Source organism: Staurois parvus, unplaced genomic scaffold, assembly GCF_062004578.1.
Source record: "Staurois parvus isolate SC_StPar_1 unplaced genomic scaffold, SC_StPar_1.0 ptg000827l, whole genome shotgun sequence".
Classification (NCBI taxonomy): domain Eukaryota; kingdom Metazoa; phylum Chordata; class Amphibia; order Anura; family Ranidae; genus Staurois; species Staurois parvus.
In genome coordinates this window covers 254,320-271,154 of record NW_028318623.1, presented here as the reverse complement: position 1 = coordinate 271,154, position 16,835 = coordinate 254,320, and the positions used below count along the sequence as shown (strand labels likewise).

General features: G+C 43.9%; 1 protein-coding gene across 2 annotated transcripts in view; it reads left to right on the top strand.

Moving 5' to 3' along the window:
- The window catches only part of LOC149443833 (tetraspanin-4-like), a 122,724-nt gene extending 119,062 nt beyond the window's left edge, over nucleotides 1-3,662 (top strand). For both annotated transcript variants that reach the window (XM_089655155.1, XM_089655154.1), the window contains one exon: nucleotides 791-3,662. In XM_089655155.1, coding sequence (XP_089511281.1) covers nucleotides 791-859 — 69 coding nt within the window. In that variant the 3' untranslated portion in view covers nucleotides 860-3,662. The remainder of the gene's footprint in view (nucleotides 1-790) is intronic.
- The last annotated feature ends 13,173 nt before the right edge of the window (nucleotides 3,663-16,835 follow it).

The window sequence follows — 16,835 nt, the reverse complement described above, 5'->3', positions numbered from 1 at the left end:
AATTGAAAGCCAGTCAACTGGCCCTTTGTTTAGAAAGTCTGGAGACCCCTTGTCTAGATCACGAGACTTATTGACAAATTATGAAAAATTTAGCAGGTAAACAAGTTTGTATACATGCATTTCAACTGTGTATTAAGCTGTTTTATTAATATTTAAAAGATAAGGACACCATTGTACATAAATATCTATTCCCCTTACACTCGGAATCTTGAGCCAAATTCTAATAGCAACCACAGTTTGAAGGAAAGAAAATCGCTTGATTCCCTAATCAGCACTGATGGTGTGACATTGACCCTCCAGTGGGGCTAGTGTGTTCTCCTTGTGGGGAGGGGGGCGGGGGTAGCCGTCCCTGCAAGGAGAACATTGCTAATGGCTATAGCCGCTGGCAATAGCCGCATGAAAAATCTGACAGGTTGGTTGTACCCAAGTCATACAACGAACGATTTGAGGTACAATCAGCATGCCCCCCTACTGAACCGGCCAAGATTCGAACCTTCTATGGCCGGCTTTAGGCACTTCCCTGATTACATGTGAAAGCACAGAGGCTTGTCAAGGCAGCTTTTATGAGCGTGGTCCCTCACTTTGAACTTATATACCAACTGTTGGACCTATACAGCATAGTAATGCTGGAGCTATGTGATGTCATTAGTACTTTTTAATGTACAATCGCTGTTGTACGTGTAACTCTTTTGAGTTTTCCCTTTGTGCAAGTTTTTATACTTTTTGCTGTACTGCGTACTTAGAATCACAGACTGGAAGTTAATCTTTTTGTTGTTCTTTCCTTTGTTAGGTGTTCGGCCTGATCTTCTCCATGCTGATGTACTGCCAAGTCCTCAAGGCAGAAAAGTATTATGAGTAATCCCAGATGTTTGCAAGATCTTAAGATGATCCAGAGGCTGATGTTCCACATCTCTGTTCAGCTGGATCAAAGACTGTTTCTTCATGCTTCTCGGGCCATGCAAGGCTGTTCTCGGCTGCACTTCTCTGTATAGGAACCCGCGTCCGTTTCTGTTCATCTTACCTGCTGACTGAACCATTACATGAAAGTATCTCCTGTATAAGGAGACCTATATTGCTGACTATATCATAGCAGCTTTTGTAAGGCAGCTTCCATATCTATACAAAGCCTTTAAATTCTGCTCATAGATGAAGAATAAGAAGAGACTTTTTTTTTTTTTTAAGCAACAAAGCCATTTATTGAAGTTTGACCAGATGGAACCATTGCAATCTGAAGACATCCTAGAATGATATGCATAGCTCTGCCAAGCACATGCCTCACGAGGTTTGCTAGACATAGCACAATGCTTTCAATCTGAGATACGGAAACAACAACATGAGCATTGACAGCAATAAAATGTGCTCTCCAGTCAAACGTGAACTTTCTACATTTGGTGTTGATCAGAGGACACAGGCTATTTATCGAGGTTTATGAAATGTTCTTTTGGCTTTTATCTTTTGCATATGAATGCCAACCAAACTAAGTCATTATCAATGGTAATATCCTCATTGTCTAAAAGATGCTGAATCTGAAGCTGCCAAAAGAGGCAGGACAGGGTGTTTCGTGGTTTCAGTACCACCTTCTCTCTGAGCTCACCCCAACCAAACCCAAGCAAACAATGGCAAAATAGAATCAAGAAACATGCAACCCTATCCCGAAACACATGGAAAAGCTGCCAAACAAGGCTACATTGGATTATAGAATGTCAATCAATGGAGTAAAATTTGACCTGCTATGCTTTCTGGAATTCAGAATTTACTTACCACAGCCCCATGTCAAGGGTCAACTGTACAAAGGATACAAGGTTTTGTCAAGTGTAATACACTTGCTGTCAGCTTGCAGTATTATCAAGTGTGCCCAAAACATCATCTTGCCAATCTGTCTTGGGAATCGAACTAGTGATCACCTATCAATTGCCATATGATGGCTTCTACATAAAATCTTCTCTTTTTTTTTCACGCACTATAGCCATTCAGTATTATAATGTTCTTACCTGATGAAAACTCCATTTATTCACATTTTTCTAACCCGCCGTTAGACATTTGTACTTCTTTTAATCTATATCTTGGTCAGAGGATACTCTTGGTAAAGGTTTAACGAAAGTGTTGGATCTGCAGTAGTGTGGACAATATTGACTCCTCTAACCCGATCGAGAAAGCAATGTGTTATGAGAACTTGAGCTTACGCTGAACTGTTCGTTGATAATATTTCAAATTCCTTTTGCACTTTTGTTGCATTTTCTATGTATATAAGGTGCCAGTCTTCAAAGAGTAACTTCCCCTAGAACTGTGGTGTGGCATTATTTGATCCTAGCTTGGTTTTTACTGTTTGGGTTTGTGTCTTGGGAATCTTCTGCAACCACTAACATGACTTTGACAGTTTAAGTGTTCCTCTTTTTCAGATGAGTGTCTTTTGACATCGGCCTTTGTTTCTATACAGGATCCACTAATGTAGCCTTTCTCAACCTTTTTACCTTAGAGGAACCCTTGAAATAATTTGTAGGTCTTGGGAACTCCTGCTAAATCAATTCATTGAGGGTCATTGAGAAAAACACCCCTTGCGTTGGTGGACAATGGAAAGAATGTCAATTTACAGTGGTCGTTAGAATGTCACCCTTATAGACAGCCTAAAAGATTGTTGGCTTACTGCAGCTGGTTTCACCGAGTGGTGTTGGCCCCAAAACTATGAGGCCACCATAAAATGGGAGGTCAATCAGCCACAACTCAAGGAACCCCTAGCAACCTCTGAAAGAACCCTAAGGTCTGACAGAACCCTGTTTGAGGATGGTTGCATTAGAAGATTCATGATATGAGTATTTATGGCACAGGTGGCTTAGTTGTCATGTAATCGATCAAACGATCACAGCCATAATAGTGGTGTCAAGAGGTCTTCCCACTAGGGCATTGTACAGCAGCAAATACCCAGCAGGAGCTCAAACTTTGCACTTACCACTAATTGCTATGAAATCTTTTTTTAGGGGAGCCAAGCTTTAATCCAGTTATGTGCCTATATAGCATTGCAATGTTGCCCTGGATTATAGGTTGAAAGTTTTTTTTAAAATGTATACTTTTATACTGTCATAGTGTATAATAAAAAAAGGTGTATTGTAAAGATAGGGACCTCTGTGGATGCCCTCTGGCAGTGTAGAGCATAATATAAGGGCATTAGCATGCTTTTTCAGTTATTTCCATATTGTATTCTGTACAAATTAAGTTGACCTTGCTTTAAGGAGAGTTAAGATCTTTGTATATTCCATGTTTTATTTTATTGGCAGAAGTATAAACCTCAAGGGGTAATCCTCTTTCATTAAAGAATGGCAAAACCTACTTAGTTTTAGCATTGCAATGGGCCTCTCTATTTCTTGGAAGCCTGTTTTTTCTGCTCTTTAGGAGCTTGGGATTGTAAGACCGCTTCTACATAAAAGTATAAATCAAAGTATAGAGACTATCTGAGGGCAGGCAGCAATATAATCAGCTTCTGGAAATGGTGTGTATTACTTATTCATTTTTCTTTTATGCTCACCCGGGCTCTTGGTGTATCTACTCTGGCCTGTGGAAACCGTTCACCTTTGGCTTGTTAACATGGGAAAAGCTTGGAATTCTGTGCCTGTGTCAAAGTAACTATGGCTAATGAAGATGAAGGAATAATAAAATGTTTCTTGTTAGGCACGCTTCATAAGTCTGTTTTATTATTAGGAATGATAGGGAACAGAACTAGTTACACGCCAGCCAAAATTTCAAACCAAAAGGTGTAGAATTTCTGTATTTTTTTGGAGGGGGAGGATAATTTTTGGACGAAATTTAGATTTTCGGAGATTCAAATGTATAAAAATTTTTGGACATAGTAACGAATGTTCACTGGCTATAAGTGAGGGTTTATAACCAGGGGCGGACTGACAACTCATGAGGCCCCCGGGCAATAGGGGATCATGAAGCCCCTGTGTCCTTGCCCAAACTCAAAAAAGCCTATGAAAAAGGTACCAGGGGCATCTCATGGGGCCCCCTACTGACTCCGGGCCCTCGAGCAGTGCCCGGGTTTCCAAATGGTCAGTCCGCCCCTGTTTACAAACATTTTAAGCTCTGCATGTATCCCAACAGTAGACGTGCATTTTTGTTTTGATTCATTTTTCGGAAGAAAATTGAATTTATGGAGATTCAGACAGTAACGAATATCAATGAATCTGAAAAAAGTTATGACAAAATTAACAATTGCATTCATTGCATTTGGATGACATCACATGATGCAATAATCGCTCGGACTGACGGAGTAATTAATTAAATTTTTCGAATTCGTTGAATAAGTTGGATTCAAGTGAATGTATTATTTAAGTTGAACTTATAATTGCCACTGTCAGTCAATTCAGTTCCACAATTCTTCGAGGCTGCCCAATTTTGCATTACTTATGTCGTTACGTCCAAAAATATTGAATCCTTCGCAAAAGTTTTGATATATGAATATTGAATCCTCCCCAAAATATATAGCAATTTACCAAATAAATGTTTCTTGCCAGGCACACTAAATAAGTCCATTTATTATTAGGAATGATAGGGAACAGAACTAGTTACACACCAGCCAAAATTCCAAACGAAAAGGTGTAGAACTTCTGTTTTTTTGGGGGGGCAAATAATTTTTGGATGAAAATTAGATTTTCGGAGATTTGAATGTATAAAAATAGTACATAGTAACAAATGTTCTCTGGGTATAAGTAAGGGTTTACAACCACTTTAAGCTCTGCATGTATCCCAACAGTAGACATGTGCGTTTTCATTTTGATTCATTTTTTTTCGGAATAAAATTTAATTTATGGAGATTCAGACACAAATCTCTGAATGGACATAGTAACAAATGTCAACGAATCTGAAAAAAGTTATGACAAAATTATCAAATGCTTTCATTCGAGGCTGCCAAATTTTGTATTATTTATGTCGTTACATTCGAAAATATTCCGCAATTCTTTTAGGCTGCCAAATTTTGCATTACTTATGTTGTTACGACCGAAAATATTGAATCCTTCGGAAAAGTTTTAATCTATGAATATTGAATCCTCCCCAAAATATATAGCAATTTACCAAATATTCGAAAATATGGAATCCTTCGGAAAAGTTTTGACATATGAATATTGAATCCTCCCCAAATATATAGCAATTTACCAAATATTCAAAATATTGAATCCTTCGGAAAGGTTTTGATTTATGAATATTGAATCCTCCCAAAATATATAGAAATTTACCAAATATTCGAAAATATTGAATCCTTCAGAAAAGTTTTGATATATGAATATTGAATCCTCCCCAAAATAGATAGAAATTTACCAAATATTCGAAATATTGAATCCTTCGGAAAAGTTTTGATTTATGAATATTGAATCCTCCCCAAAATATATAGAAATTTACCAAATATTCGAAATATTGAATCCTTTGGAAAAGTATTGATTTATGAATATTGAATCCTCCCCAAAATAGATAGCAATTTACCAAATATTCGAAATATTGAATCCTTCAGAAAAGTTTTGATCTATGAATATTGAATCCTCCCCAAAATATATAGAAATTTACCAAATATTCAATCCTTCGGAAAAGTTTTGATTTATGAATATTGAATCCTCCCCAAAATAGATAGCAATTTACCAAATATTCAAAAAAATTGAATCCTTTGGAAAAGTTTGGAACTATGAATATTGAATCCTCCCCAAAATAGATAGCAATTTACCAAATATTCAAAATATTGAATCATTCGGAAAAGTTTTGATATATGAATATTGAATCGTCCCCAAAATATATAGCAATTTACCACATATTTGAAAATATTGAATCCTTCAGAAAAGTTTTGATATATGAATATTGAGTCCTCCCCAAAATATATAGAAATTTACCAAATATTCGAAATATTGAATCCTTCGGAAAATTTTTGATTTATGAATATTGAATCCTCCCCAAAATATATAGAAATTTACCAAATATTCAATCCTTCGGAAAAGTTTTGATATATGAATATTGAATCCTCCCCAAAATATATAGAAATTTACCAAATATTCAATCCTTCGGAAAAGTTTTGATTTATGAATATTGAATCCTCCCCAAAATATATAGTAATTTACCAAATATTCGAAAATATTGAATCCTTCGGAAAAGTTTTGATATATGAATATTGAATCCTCCCCAAAATATATAGCGATTTACCAAATACACTTCAACATTTTTCAAATTCAAGCGGACCAACATATATATGAATATAAACTGGATGGACTTTTGTCTTTTTTCAGCCAGACTAACTGTGAAACAAATGCCGAAGATAACAAAATGAATCCCGAAAAAAAAAATTGGTTCAATGCAACAAATATGACAAAACAAAATTCTTCAATGAACGAATGCATCTAAAATTAAAATAAAATTTCTGGCGTGCACATGTCTAGAGACCTCCCCTTACTTCCTGTCCCTTGGACACCAAGATGAGAAATGAGGGAAATGGGGTCACCAGTATGGGAAAACATGAACTGCATGGGAAACTTGAAAGCTATTTTACGTTTTCTCCACTCTACTAAAAACAAAAATGTGTTTTCCATTGTCTCTTTACTCACTGAAGAGATTTCCCACTGCTTTCTTTCCTTCTGACCTTTGTCGCCTGGCAAGGAGGTGAGGGGAATACAAATTTGTTCCCAACACACCTCAATCTTCTGCAATCAAATTGTTTTTATTGACTTTTGTTCAGTATGTCCTACAAAAAAGTACAACATTGTGAAGGAATCACCAGGAGTCCCTTCATCAGGCAAAGTGGCATGTCAATTAGCCTGATGAAGGGACTCCTGCTGGTTCCATAATGTACTTTGTTAGATGATGTGCTGAAGAAACATCAATAGAAACAATTTGATTGCAGAAGATTGAGGTGTGTTGGCAATGGAACCCTTGAAATAACTTTCCGCTCTCAGGAAACCTCTGCTAGAAATGACTAGCTATGTATTTTTATGCTGTGGCACCATCCACTAGTTGCTTGAGCACTGAACACATAGGGATGAATACCTGCTCAGGGGCGGACTGACAACTCATGGGGCCCCCAGGAAATAGGGGATCATGGGGCCCCTGTATCCTTGCCCAAACTCAAAAAGCCTATGAAAAAGGTACCAGGGGCATCTCATGGGGCCCCCTACTGACCCCGGGCCCTCGGGCAGTGCCCAAGTTTCCAAATGGTCAGTCCGCCCCTGTACCTGCTTTAGTCCTCATCCACATGGGACGTTTTTACAGCGGCTGTTTTTGGCTTTTGACATTTTTTTCTACAGCCAGTAAACCCCCCCAACATGTTATCCAATGTGTCCATACACACATAGACTGGAATCAACGTTTTTTGGCTGTAAGAAAAACCCAGAACTAGTGGGCTTCTAGAGGAGTTTAGCTGTAAAAATGCTCTAACACTGAAAAATGTGGTAAACCGGTGTTTTTGGACTTTTTTTGAGCAAAAAAATATTTTTTTTTTGTAAAAAAAAACCGCAAAAAAATGCAAACGTGGGAAAACACCGCTAACCGCCAAAAAAGCTGAAAAACTCAAGTTTTTAATACGGCTTTACACAGCTAACGTTACCAGTGTTATCAAAACGCCCCCCCAGTGTGCATGAAGACTTATGTGCGATGAAGAAATCTAATCATTCTTTACCCCCCAAAAACAGTGTTCACTAGAGTTGAGTTAAATATTATTTCAAGGAAGGTATAGTTACACTTTAGCAGCAAAGACCATAGACTGTTCATTCAATCGTACAGTAAGGTTACCCTGATTGTTTATACTGAAAGTGTTACTAAACCCACAACAGTACAATCAATCTGCATATGCAGTAAAGCATGCTTGTTACTCACTGTGGAACGTAAGGGGTTAATCCTCTGCATTGTGTACAAAAGCTGTTTGATCCTGTCTTCTCTGATCCTCCCCTTCTTCCAGTGTCCCCCCTCTTATCTCCTGATAAGACATATTGTGTAGAGACACTATGCACATGCTCAGTTTGGTGTGTATTGCTAGAAAGGTTTTTATTTTTTTTTCCTTTCTTGGGAGAATGAATGTGATCAGCACCGGACCAATCAGCGCTGTCCAGACAGAGGTCAGGGGTCCGGCATCCTCCTAGAGCAAAATGAAAACTCCTCCTACAAGCATTAACCCAGCTGGATACTGATAGAAGTCACAAGACTGCTCTAACTGCTGATGAGAAAGTGTATTTAGCAGTTTATATTTACTAAAATAATTACTTTTCAATGTCCTGTGTACTGTGGGAGACCAGATATAGTGAATGCCGGGTCTGGGGAGAGCGGATATAGTGAATGCAGGGTCCGGGGAGACCAGATATAGTGAATGCAGGGTCCGGGGAGACCAGATATAGTGAATGCTGGATCCGGGGAGAGCGGATATAGTGAATGCAGGGTCCGGGGAGACCGGATATAGTGAGTGCAGGGTCCAGGGAAACCGGATATAGTGAATGCAGGGTCCTGGGAGACCAGATATAGTGAATGCAGAGTCTGGGGAGAGCGGATATAGTGAATGCAGGGTCCGGGGAGACCAGATATAGTGAATGCAGGGTCCAGGGAAACCGAATATAGTGAATGCAGGGTCCGGGGAGACCGGATATAGTGAATGCAGAGTCCGGGGAGAGTGGATATAGTGAATGCAGGGTCCGGGGAGACCAGATACAGTGAATGCAGGGTCCGGAGAGACCGGATATAGTGAATGCAGGGTCCAGGGAGACCGGATATAGTGAATGCAGGGTCCGGGGAGACCAGATATAGTGAATGCAGGGTCCGGGGAGACTAGATATAGTGAATGCAGGGTCTGGGGAGACCCGATATAGTGAATGCAGGGTCCGGGGAGACCACATATAGTGAATGCAGGGTCGGGGAGAGCGGATATAGTGAATGCAGGGTCCTGGGAGACCAGATATAGTGAATGCAGGGTCCGGGGAGACTGGATATAGTGAATGCAGGGTCCGGGGAGAGTGGATATAGTGAATGCAGGGTCCGGGGAGAGCGGATATAGTGAATGCAGGGTCCTGGGAGAGCAGATATAATGAATGCAGGGTCCGGGGAGACTAGATACAGTGAATGCAGGGTCCGGGGAGAGCGGATATAGTGAATGCAGGATTCGGGGAGACCAGATATAGTGAATGCAGGATCCGGGGAGACCAGATATAGTGAATGCAGGGTCCGGGGAGACCGGATATAGTGAATGCAGGGTCCGGGGAGACCAGATATAGTGAATGCAGGGTCCTGGGAGACCAGATATAGTGAATGCAGGGTCCTGGGAGAGCGGATATAGTGAATGCAGGGTCCTGGGAGACCAAATATAGTGAATGCAGGGTCCTGGGAGAGCGGATATAGTGAATGCAGGGTCTGGGGAGACCGGATATAGTGAATGCAGGGTCCGGGGAGACCGGATATAGTGAATGCAGGGTCCGGGGTTTAGTAACACTTTAACCACTTGCCGCCCCTGCAGTACATGTACTGCAGGCAAGCAGCACAGGCAGGCCAGTTAACGTTTTGACGTGGAAATTGCAGGTTTGGGGCACGCATGCATGCACGCCCGCCCGACCCATGCTGTGACTCAACGCAGAATGAGCTTGGCAGCTGATTCAACCAATAATTTTGGATGAAATCAGCTGATTGGCTGCTTCCAATCACATACAGAGTTCTGTATTTACAAAACACAGAACTTTGTGCACAAGAAATGGCGATCTGGCTGTTTATCCTCCCTGCAAAGGGAGCAACCATACAGTAAAGTAAAAGCAGCACATATTACACATTGTTAGGCACACATTTAACCCCTTGATTGTCCCTAGATATTAGCTCCTTCTCAGCCGGTGTCATTAGTACAGTGACAATGTACAGTATTATCACTGATTACTGTATTAATGCCACTATTCATGTCAGTGCCGGTTAGTGTCCCTCCCAGCCAGCGTCAGCTAGTGCCAGATTGCCCGCAACCCTGTCACAGTCCCACAGTTGTTGATCATAACCGTTACCAGTACAGCGTCATAGCCGTGTAAATTCCAGCATATATAGGATAGTGTGTAGACAATATCCTTTCCCACAAACCTATTAATATATGCTTTTTGGGATTTTTTTTAACAAATGCATGTAGCAGAATGTTGGCCTAAATTTATGAAAAAAAATTGATGCTTTGATTTGTTTGGGGGGGGATATGTTTTATAACAGAAAGTAGAAAATATTGTTTTTTTTCCAAAATTTCAATTTTTTTCTGTTTATATCATAAAAAATAAAAAGCCCAGCGGCGACCAAATATCTGTTTGTGTGAAAAGAAAAAGTTTTAAATTTCATTTGGGTACAGCGTTGCATGACCACGCAATTACCAGTTAAAGTAGCGCAGTGCTGAATAGCAAAAAAATGATCATGAAGGAAGGGGTACAACATTCTGGTTGTTGATTAAAACCAAAGCTATGGTGTAATCTTTAAAATTGTATTGATGGGACCAGAGGCGGACTGACAACTCATGGGGCCCCTGGGCAATAGGGGATCATGGGGCCCCTGTGTCCTTGCCCAAACTCAAAAAAGCCTATGAAAAAGGTACCAGGGGCATCTCATGGGGCCCCCTACTGACCCCCCGGGCAATAGGGGATCATGGGGCCCCTGTGTCCTTGCCCAAACTCAAAAAAGCCTATGAAAAAGGTACCAGGGGCATCTCATGGGGCCCCCTACTGACCCCCCGGGCAATAGGGGATCATGGGGCCCCTGTGTCCTTGCCCAAACTCAAAAAAGCCTATGAAAAAGGTACCAGGGGCATCTCATGGGGCCCCCTACTGACCCCGGGCCCTCGGGCAGTGCCCAAGTTTCCAAATGGTCAGTCCGCCCCTGGATGGGACCTGCGGAGGAAGGAGATTAACCGTATTGCGCAGCAAAAAAATTCCCATCTCTACTGTTATTCCTCGAAGTCTAATTTACGTTTAGCTTATGCTACCTACAGATTTCTAATATATTTTTCATATGGAAAAAAATTGTTCTACAAACATTTGAATGTGCAGGTTTGGAGGAGAGAGGTCTCTGCGGTCGACCCGATCTCAGGAGCAAACAACAGCTATTGGTTGGAAAAATCGAACTTCTCTAACCCTAGGAAGGCACAGCTACGGGAGGTCAGGGGTGGCATACAGACACACATTTGTGTCCTATTCTGACCATATTTGATGAAGCCGATCTTCAGGGCTTGTTTACTTGGGTATTTGTTTGTGTCCCAAGAAAGGTCAATAGGAATGCAAAAGCAACTTAAAGCAGCTTAGGAGGTGGTTGCAAGCCCTTAAAAACGCCCACAAGGCTCTTCTATCAAACCAAAGGTCTTTGTTGTCCATGGCTATCAATCAGAATCAATCTGCAGCTCCTCTGGGGCGGGGCAGAAATGAAAGCTATTGATAAAACCAAGAAAAACAGTGGTGAAAGCCAGAGTGATGATGCAATGACATACACAACCAACAGCCGATATGTCCGATTCCAAAGCTTCAATACTTTGATAGAAACATAATAAACATATTCCAAGAATTCCATATGGTAGCACAAAATGAAAGACTGGCACAAGTCACATGCTGAAAGCAATAATGGGAGCGGCTTACTGGACTGATGACATGGCCGTGGGGAGTCTAGATGGTGAACTCCACAGATGGAAGAATGGTAGAAGGGCAGCAGATGGAAAGGAGTGTATCCACATACCAATAGCCAGACGTGGTATCACTTGAGAGACCAGGAAGGAAGAGACCATATTGGATGAAGCCGATCTTATGTCTTTAACAGGGGTGGACTGACCATTTGGAAACTCGGGCACTGCCCGAGGGTCTGGGGTCCGTAGGGGGCCATATTAGATGAAGCCGATCTTATGTTTTTAACGGGCGGACTGACCATTTGGAAACTCGGGCACTGCCCGAGGGTCCGGGGTCAGTAGGGGGCCGCATGAGATGCCCCTGGTACCTTTTTCATAGGCTTTTTTGAGTTTGGGCAAGGACACAAGGACCCCATGATCCCTTATTGCCCGGGGGCCCCATTAGTTGTCAGTCCGCCCCTGAGCCCGAGTGTAGCTCGGAGTTACCGCTTGTGGTACTGAAACTTTACCCTGAGCTACACTCAAGAATACCGCCAGGGAGGCTACAGACTCATAGTCCTAGCTTGCAGTTTTATATATATATAGAATGTTTCCCCTCTTGTCTGGAGAGCGCTGTTTGGCCCTGTGCTGATCACATGCACTCTCCCAAAAAAATAAAAAAACTCCCATGAGATGCCCCTGGTACCTTTTTCATAGGCTTTTTTGAGTTTGGGTAAGAACACAAGGGCCCCATGATCCTTTATTGCCCGGGGGGCCCCATGAGTTGTCAGTCCAGCCCTGGTCTTTAAGCCCCTCCAGGTCTTGTTTACTTGGGTATTTGTTTGTCTCAGGACTGCTTTCCTCCCATGAAATAGGAGGTCAATAGGAAGACCTCCTCGGTGTCACCGAAGATCGTACACAGGAAGTGATGTCACGGCGCACCGGAAGTGACCTCAGTGGAAGCCAACCACAGCCACCATGAACCCTCAGCAGGAGCAGGGGTGGACTGACCATTCGAAAATTCGGGCACTGCCCCATGAGATGCCCCTGGTAGCTTTCATAGGCTGTTTTGGGTGTGGTTTGAGTGTGGGCAAGGACACAGGGGCCCCATGATCCCCTATTGCCCGGGGGCCCCATGAGTTGTCAGTCCGCCCTTGAGCAGGAGTGAGACTGGCCAAAACAAATCCTGGCCACCATGATGACGCGTTTCGCACGAATCAGTGCTTTGTCACAATCCCATGTTGGTTCTGGGATTTCGCTCCAAGTGGTTTGTTTATTTTGCTTCTGTAGAAATGAAAGCTATCGTCTGATTGGTTGCTGTGGGGCGGCTGCCCTTTTACACCTTTGCTTCAGATTTCATATATTAACCCCTTTGTATTATCAGGTGTAACCTGTGTACATAACGTACCACACATCATGTATTTTGTATTTTTTTTTCCTGATCTGGAATTAGCTTGGAGTGTAAATATTAGTGGTGATAGAGCGCACATATGTGAAATATGTAACATGCCAATAAAATCTCTATCGTACAATTTATTGGGTGTCGGTTGTTAATGGACTCCTGCGATGTACGTAAAAATGAATTTGTATACAGAAATGTGAAGTCTGGAAATAAGAACCCCCCCCCCCCCCCCAATGAACTGAGAGCGGGAGCAGGAGTCCTAACACTATCCAGGGGTGTAGGATCGAAAGGAGATATGGACGCCGCTCAAACCAGCCCACATGGATTGAATGGAGAGTGTCTGTGTTGGCTTCAGCCCTTGCTCCAGCCACTACCGCTGATGTGTTTCACCCCGTGGGTGAAATGCGTCAGCCAGCATGGCCTCAAGTGAAGTATCGCAATTTCATTTGCAGTAGGGCTACTGCTCTGGATTGGGACAAGTACACACTATAGAGGGATATGCTTTGTCCAGATTTCATGACAAGGGTAGAATATACGCCTTCCAACCTAACCAAGCCTGCTAGGCCAACCCTCCACCGTTCCAGCTATACAAAATATACAAACCAAGTTTTTGGAGTCAAAATGGCCATAGTAGCCTTTCATTAACCAATAAATTATTTCAACATAAATAACATAAAATTCCAAATTATTAACAGAGGAAAACCGTGGTGATCATTTGAGGGCCATAAACCCAACTTCACTTTTGCGGAAAACATTCCTTCAACTGCAACCCACCGTCTCGTGGACAATCCTACTTATCTCCAGTTGCAACCCACCGCCTCTGGGACAATCCTACTTATCTCCAGCTGCAACCCACCGCCTCTGGGACAATCCTACTTATCTCCAGCTGCAACCCACCGCCTCGGGGACAATCCTACTTATCTCCAGCTGCAACCCACCGCCTCTGGGACAATCCTACTTATCCCCAGCTGCAACCCACCGCATCGGGGACAATCCTACTTATCTCCAGCTGCAACCCACCGCCTCTGGGACAATCCTACTTATCCCCAGCTGCAACCCACCGCATTGGGGACAATCCTACTTATCTCCAGCTGCAACCCACCGCCTCTGGGACAATCCTACTTATCCCCAGCTGCAACCCACCACCTCTGGGACAATCCTACTTATCCCCAGCTGCAACCCACCGCCTCGGGGACAATCCTACTTATCTCCAGCTGCAACCCACCGCCTCGGGGACAATCCAACTTATCCCCAGCTGCAACCCACCGCCTCGGGGACAATCCTACTTATCTCCAGCTGCAACCCACCGCCTCGGGGACAATCCTACTTATCTCCAGCTGCAACCCACCGCCTCTGGGACAATCCTACTTATCTCCAGCTGCAACCCACCGCCTCTGGGACAATCCTACTTATCTCCAGCTGCAACCCACCGCCTCTGGGACAATCCTACTTATCCCCAGCTGCAACCCACCGCCTCTGGGACAATCCTACTTATCCCCAGCTGCAACCCACCGCCTCTGGGACAATCCTACTTATCCCTAGCTGCAACCCACCGCCTCAGGGACAATCCTACTTATCTCCAGCTGCAACCCACCGCCTCTGGGACAATCCTACTTATCTCCAGCTGCAACCCACCGCCTCTGGGACAATCCTACTTATCCCCAGCTGCAACCCACTGCCTCTGGGACAATCCTACTTATCTCCAGCTGCAACCCACCGCCTCTGGGACAATCCTACTTATCTCCAGCTGCAACCCACCGCCTCGGGGACAATCCTACTTATCTCCAGCTGCAACCCACCGCCTCTGGGACAATCCTACTTATCTCCAGCTGCAACCCACCACCTCGGGAACAATCCTACTTATCCCCAGCTGCAACCCACCGCCTCGGGGACAATCCTACTTATCTCCAGCTGCAACCCACCGCCTCTGGGACAATCCTACTTATCTCCAGCTGCAACCCACCGCCTTTGGGACAATCCTACTTATCCCCAGCTGCAACCCACCGCCTCGGGGACAATCCTACTTATCCCCAGCTGCAACCCACCGCCTCTGGGACAATCCTACTTATCCCCAGCTGCAACCCACCGCCTCAGGGACAATCCTACTTATCTCCAGCTGCAACCCACCGCCTCTGGGACAATCCTACTTATCTCCAGCTGCAACCCACCGTCTCTGGGACAATCCTACTTATCCCCAGCTGCAACCCACCGCCTCTGGGACAATCCTACTTATCTCCAGCTGCAACCCACCGCCTCTGGGACAATCCTACTTATCTCCAGCTGCAACCCACCGCCTCGGGGACAATCCTACTTATCTCCAGCTGCAACCCACCGCCTCTGGGACAATCCTACTTATCTCCAGCTGCAACCCACCACCTCGGGAACAATCCTACTTATCCCCAGCTGCAACCCACCGCCTCGGGGACAATCCTACTTATCTCCAGCTGCAACCCACCGCCTCTGGGACAATCCTACTTATCTCCAGCTGCAACCCACCACCTTTGGGACAATCCTACTTATCCCCAGCTGCAACCCACCGCCTCGGGGACAATCCTACTTATCCCCAGATGCAACCCACCGCCTCTGGGACAATCCTACTTATCCCCAGCTGCAACCCACCGCCTCTGGGGACAATCCTACTTATCTCCAGCTGCAACCCACCGCCTCAGGGACAATCCTACTTATCTCCAGCTGCAACCCACCGCCTCGGGGACAATCCTAATTATCTCCAGCTGCAACCCACCGCCTCTGGGACAATCCTACTTATCCCCAGCTGCAACGCACCAGCTCAGGGATAACCCTACTTATCCGCAGTGACCACCATTTTATCTATTCCGAGTTAACCCCTTGTTAACCAGAATGTGCCGAGGTCCCCATACCACCGATGGGTCCACAATCTTTCTCCATACAGAATTCTTTCCACCTTCAAAGACCAACCACCGACAAGGCCACCATGACAATCCAAACCAAAGCACGAAGGGGAGCTTCTTCTTCTTCCCCACTGGACTTCCTGAGGTCAGACACTGCTTTTCCTCCCCGTGAACCTTCCCCAACATCCCCATGCAATAAGGTAAGCCATAATCCCAAAACTTCCTACCCATCTTTTAACCCTATGTTGTCCCTCTATTCCCCCTAGTCATGTCGTCCCTGCGCTTATTTTTTTTTTTTTTGCTCCGGGCCTACCTTGTCTGCGGTTCGCAATCACTTTCAATAGCAAATTTCTTTGAAAACGTGCCAAACCACACCATTTTTGCTGCCATAAGGTGCCTATTGGACAGGGGCGGACTGACAACTCATGGGGCCCCCGAGCAATAGGGGATCATGGGGCCCCTGTGTCCTTGCCCAAACTCAAAAAAGCCTATGAAAAAGGTACCAGGGGCATCTCATGGGGCCCCCTACTGACCCCGGGCCCTTGGGCAGTGCCCGAGTTTCCAAATGGTCAGTCCGCACCTGCTATCGGAATAAAGTTTCCTGCTGCTCTACTCCATTTTCCAGCCCCTCGTTGTGTATTGGAATTGATGTAACACTCGGCAAAGCTGGTGAGTCGGAAGTAAGGAGGGAGAGTGGATGTAAAGCCGATTCCCCGGCGTCAGCAGCGTTCCTTTGAGCTCACTTTCATTCTCCAACTGGTGGCGGAAACATGAAAGGAAAATCTCTTTTGTTCCTGTAGGCATCAGAGTTCTATCAGATAATTATGTGAAATCCACTTTTACGATTCTTATTAAAAATCTGCAGCCGCCATTTTTTTTTTTTTTTTAATATTATTGCAATTCAGGCAAATCACTTCTATTTTCTGTTATAGTACTGAAACAGATGATGGTTAACTCTTCAAATAAAAACTAGATTATTATTATTGTACAGGATTTATAAGTATGCGCAGCACTTCAC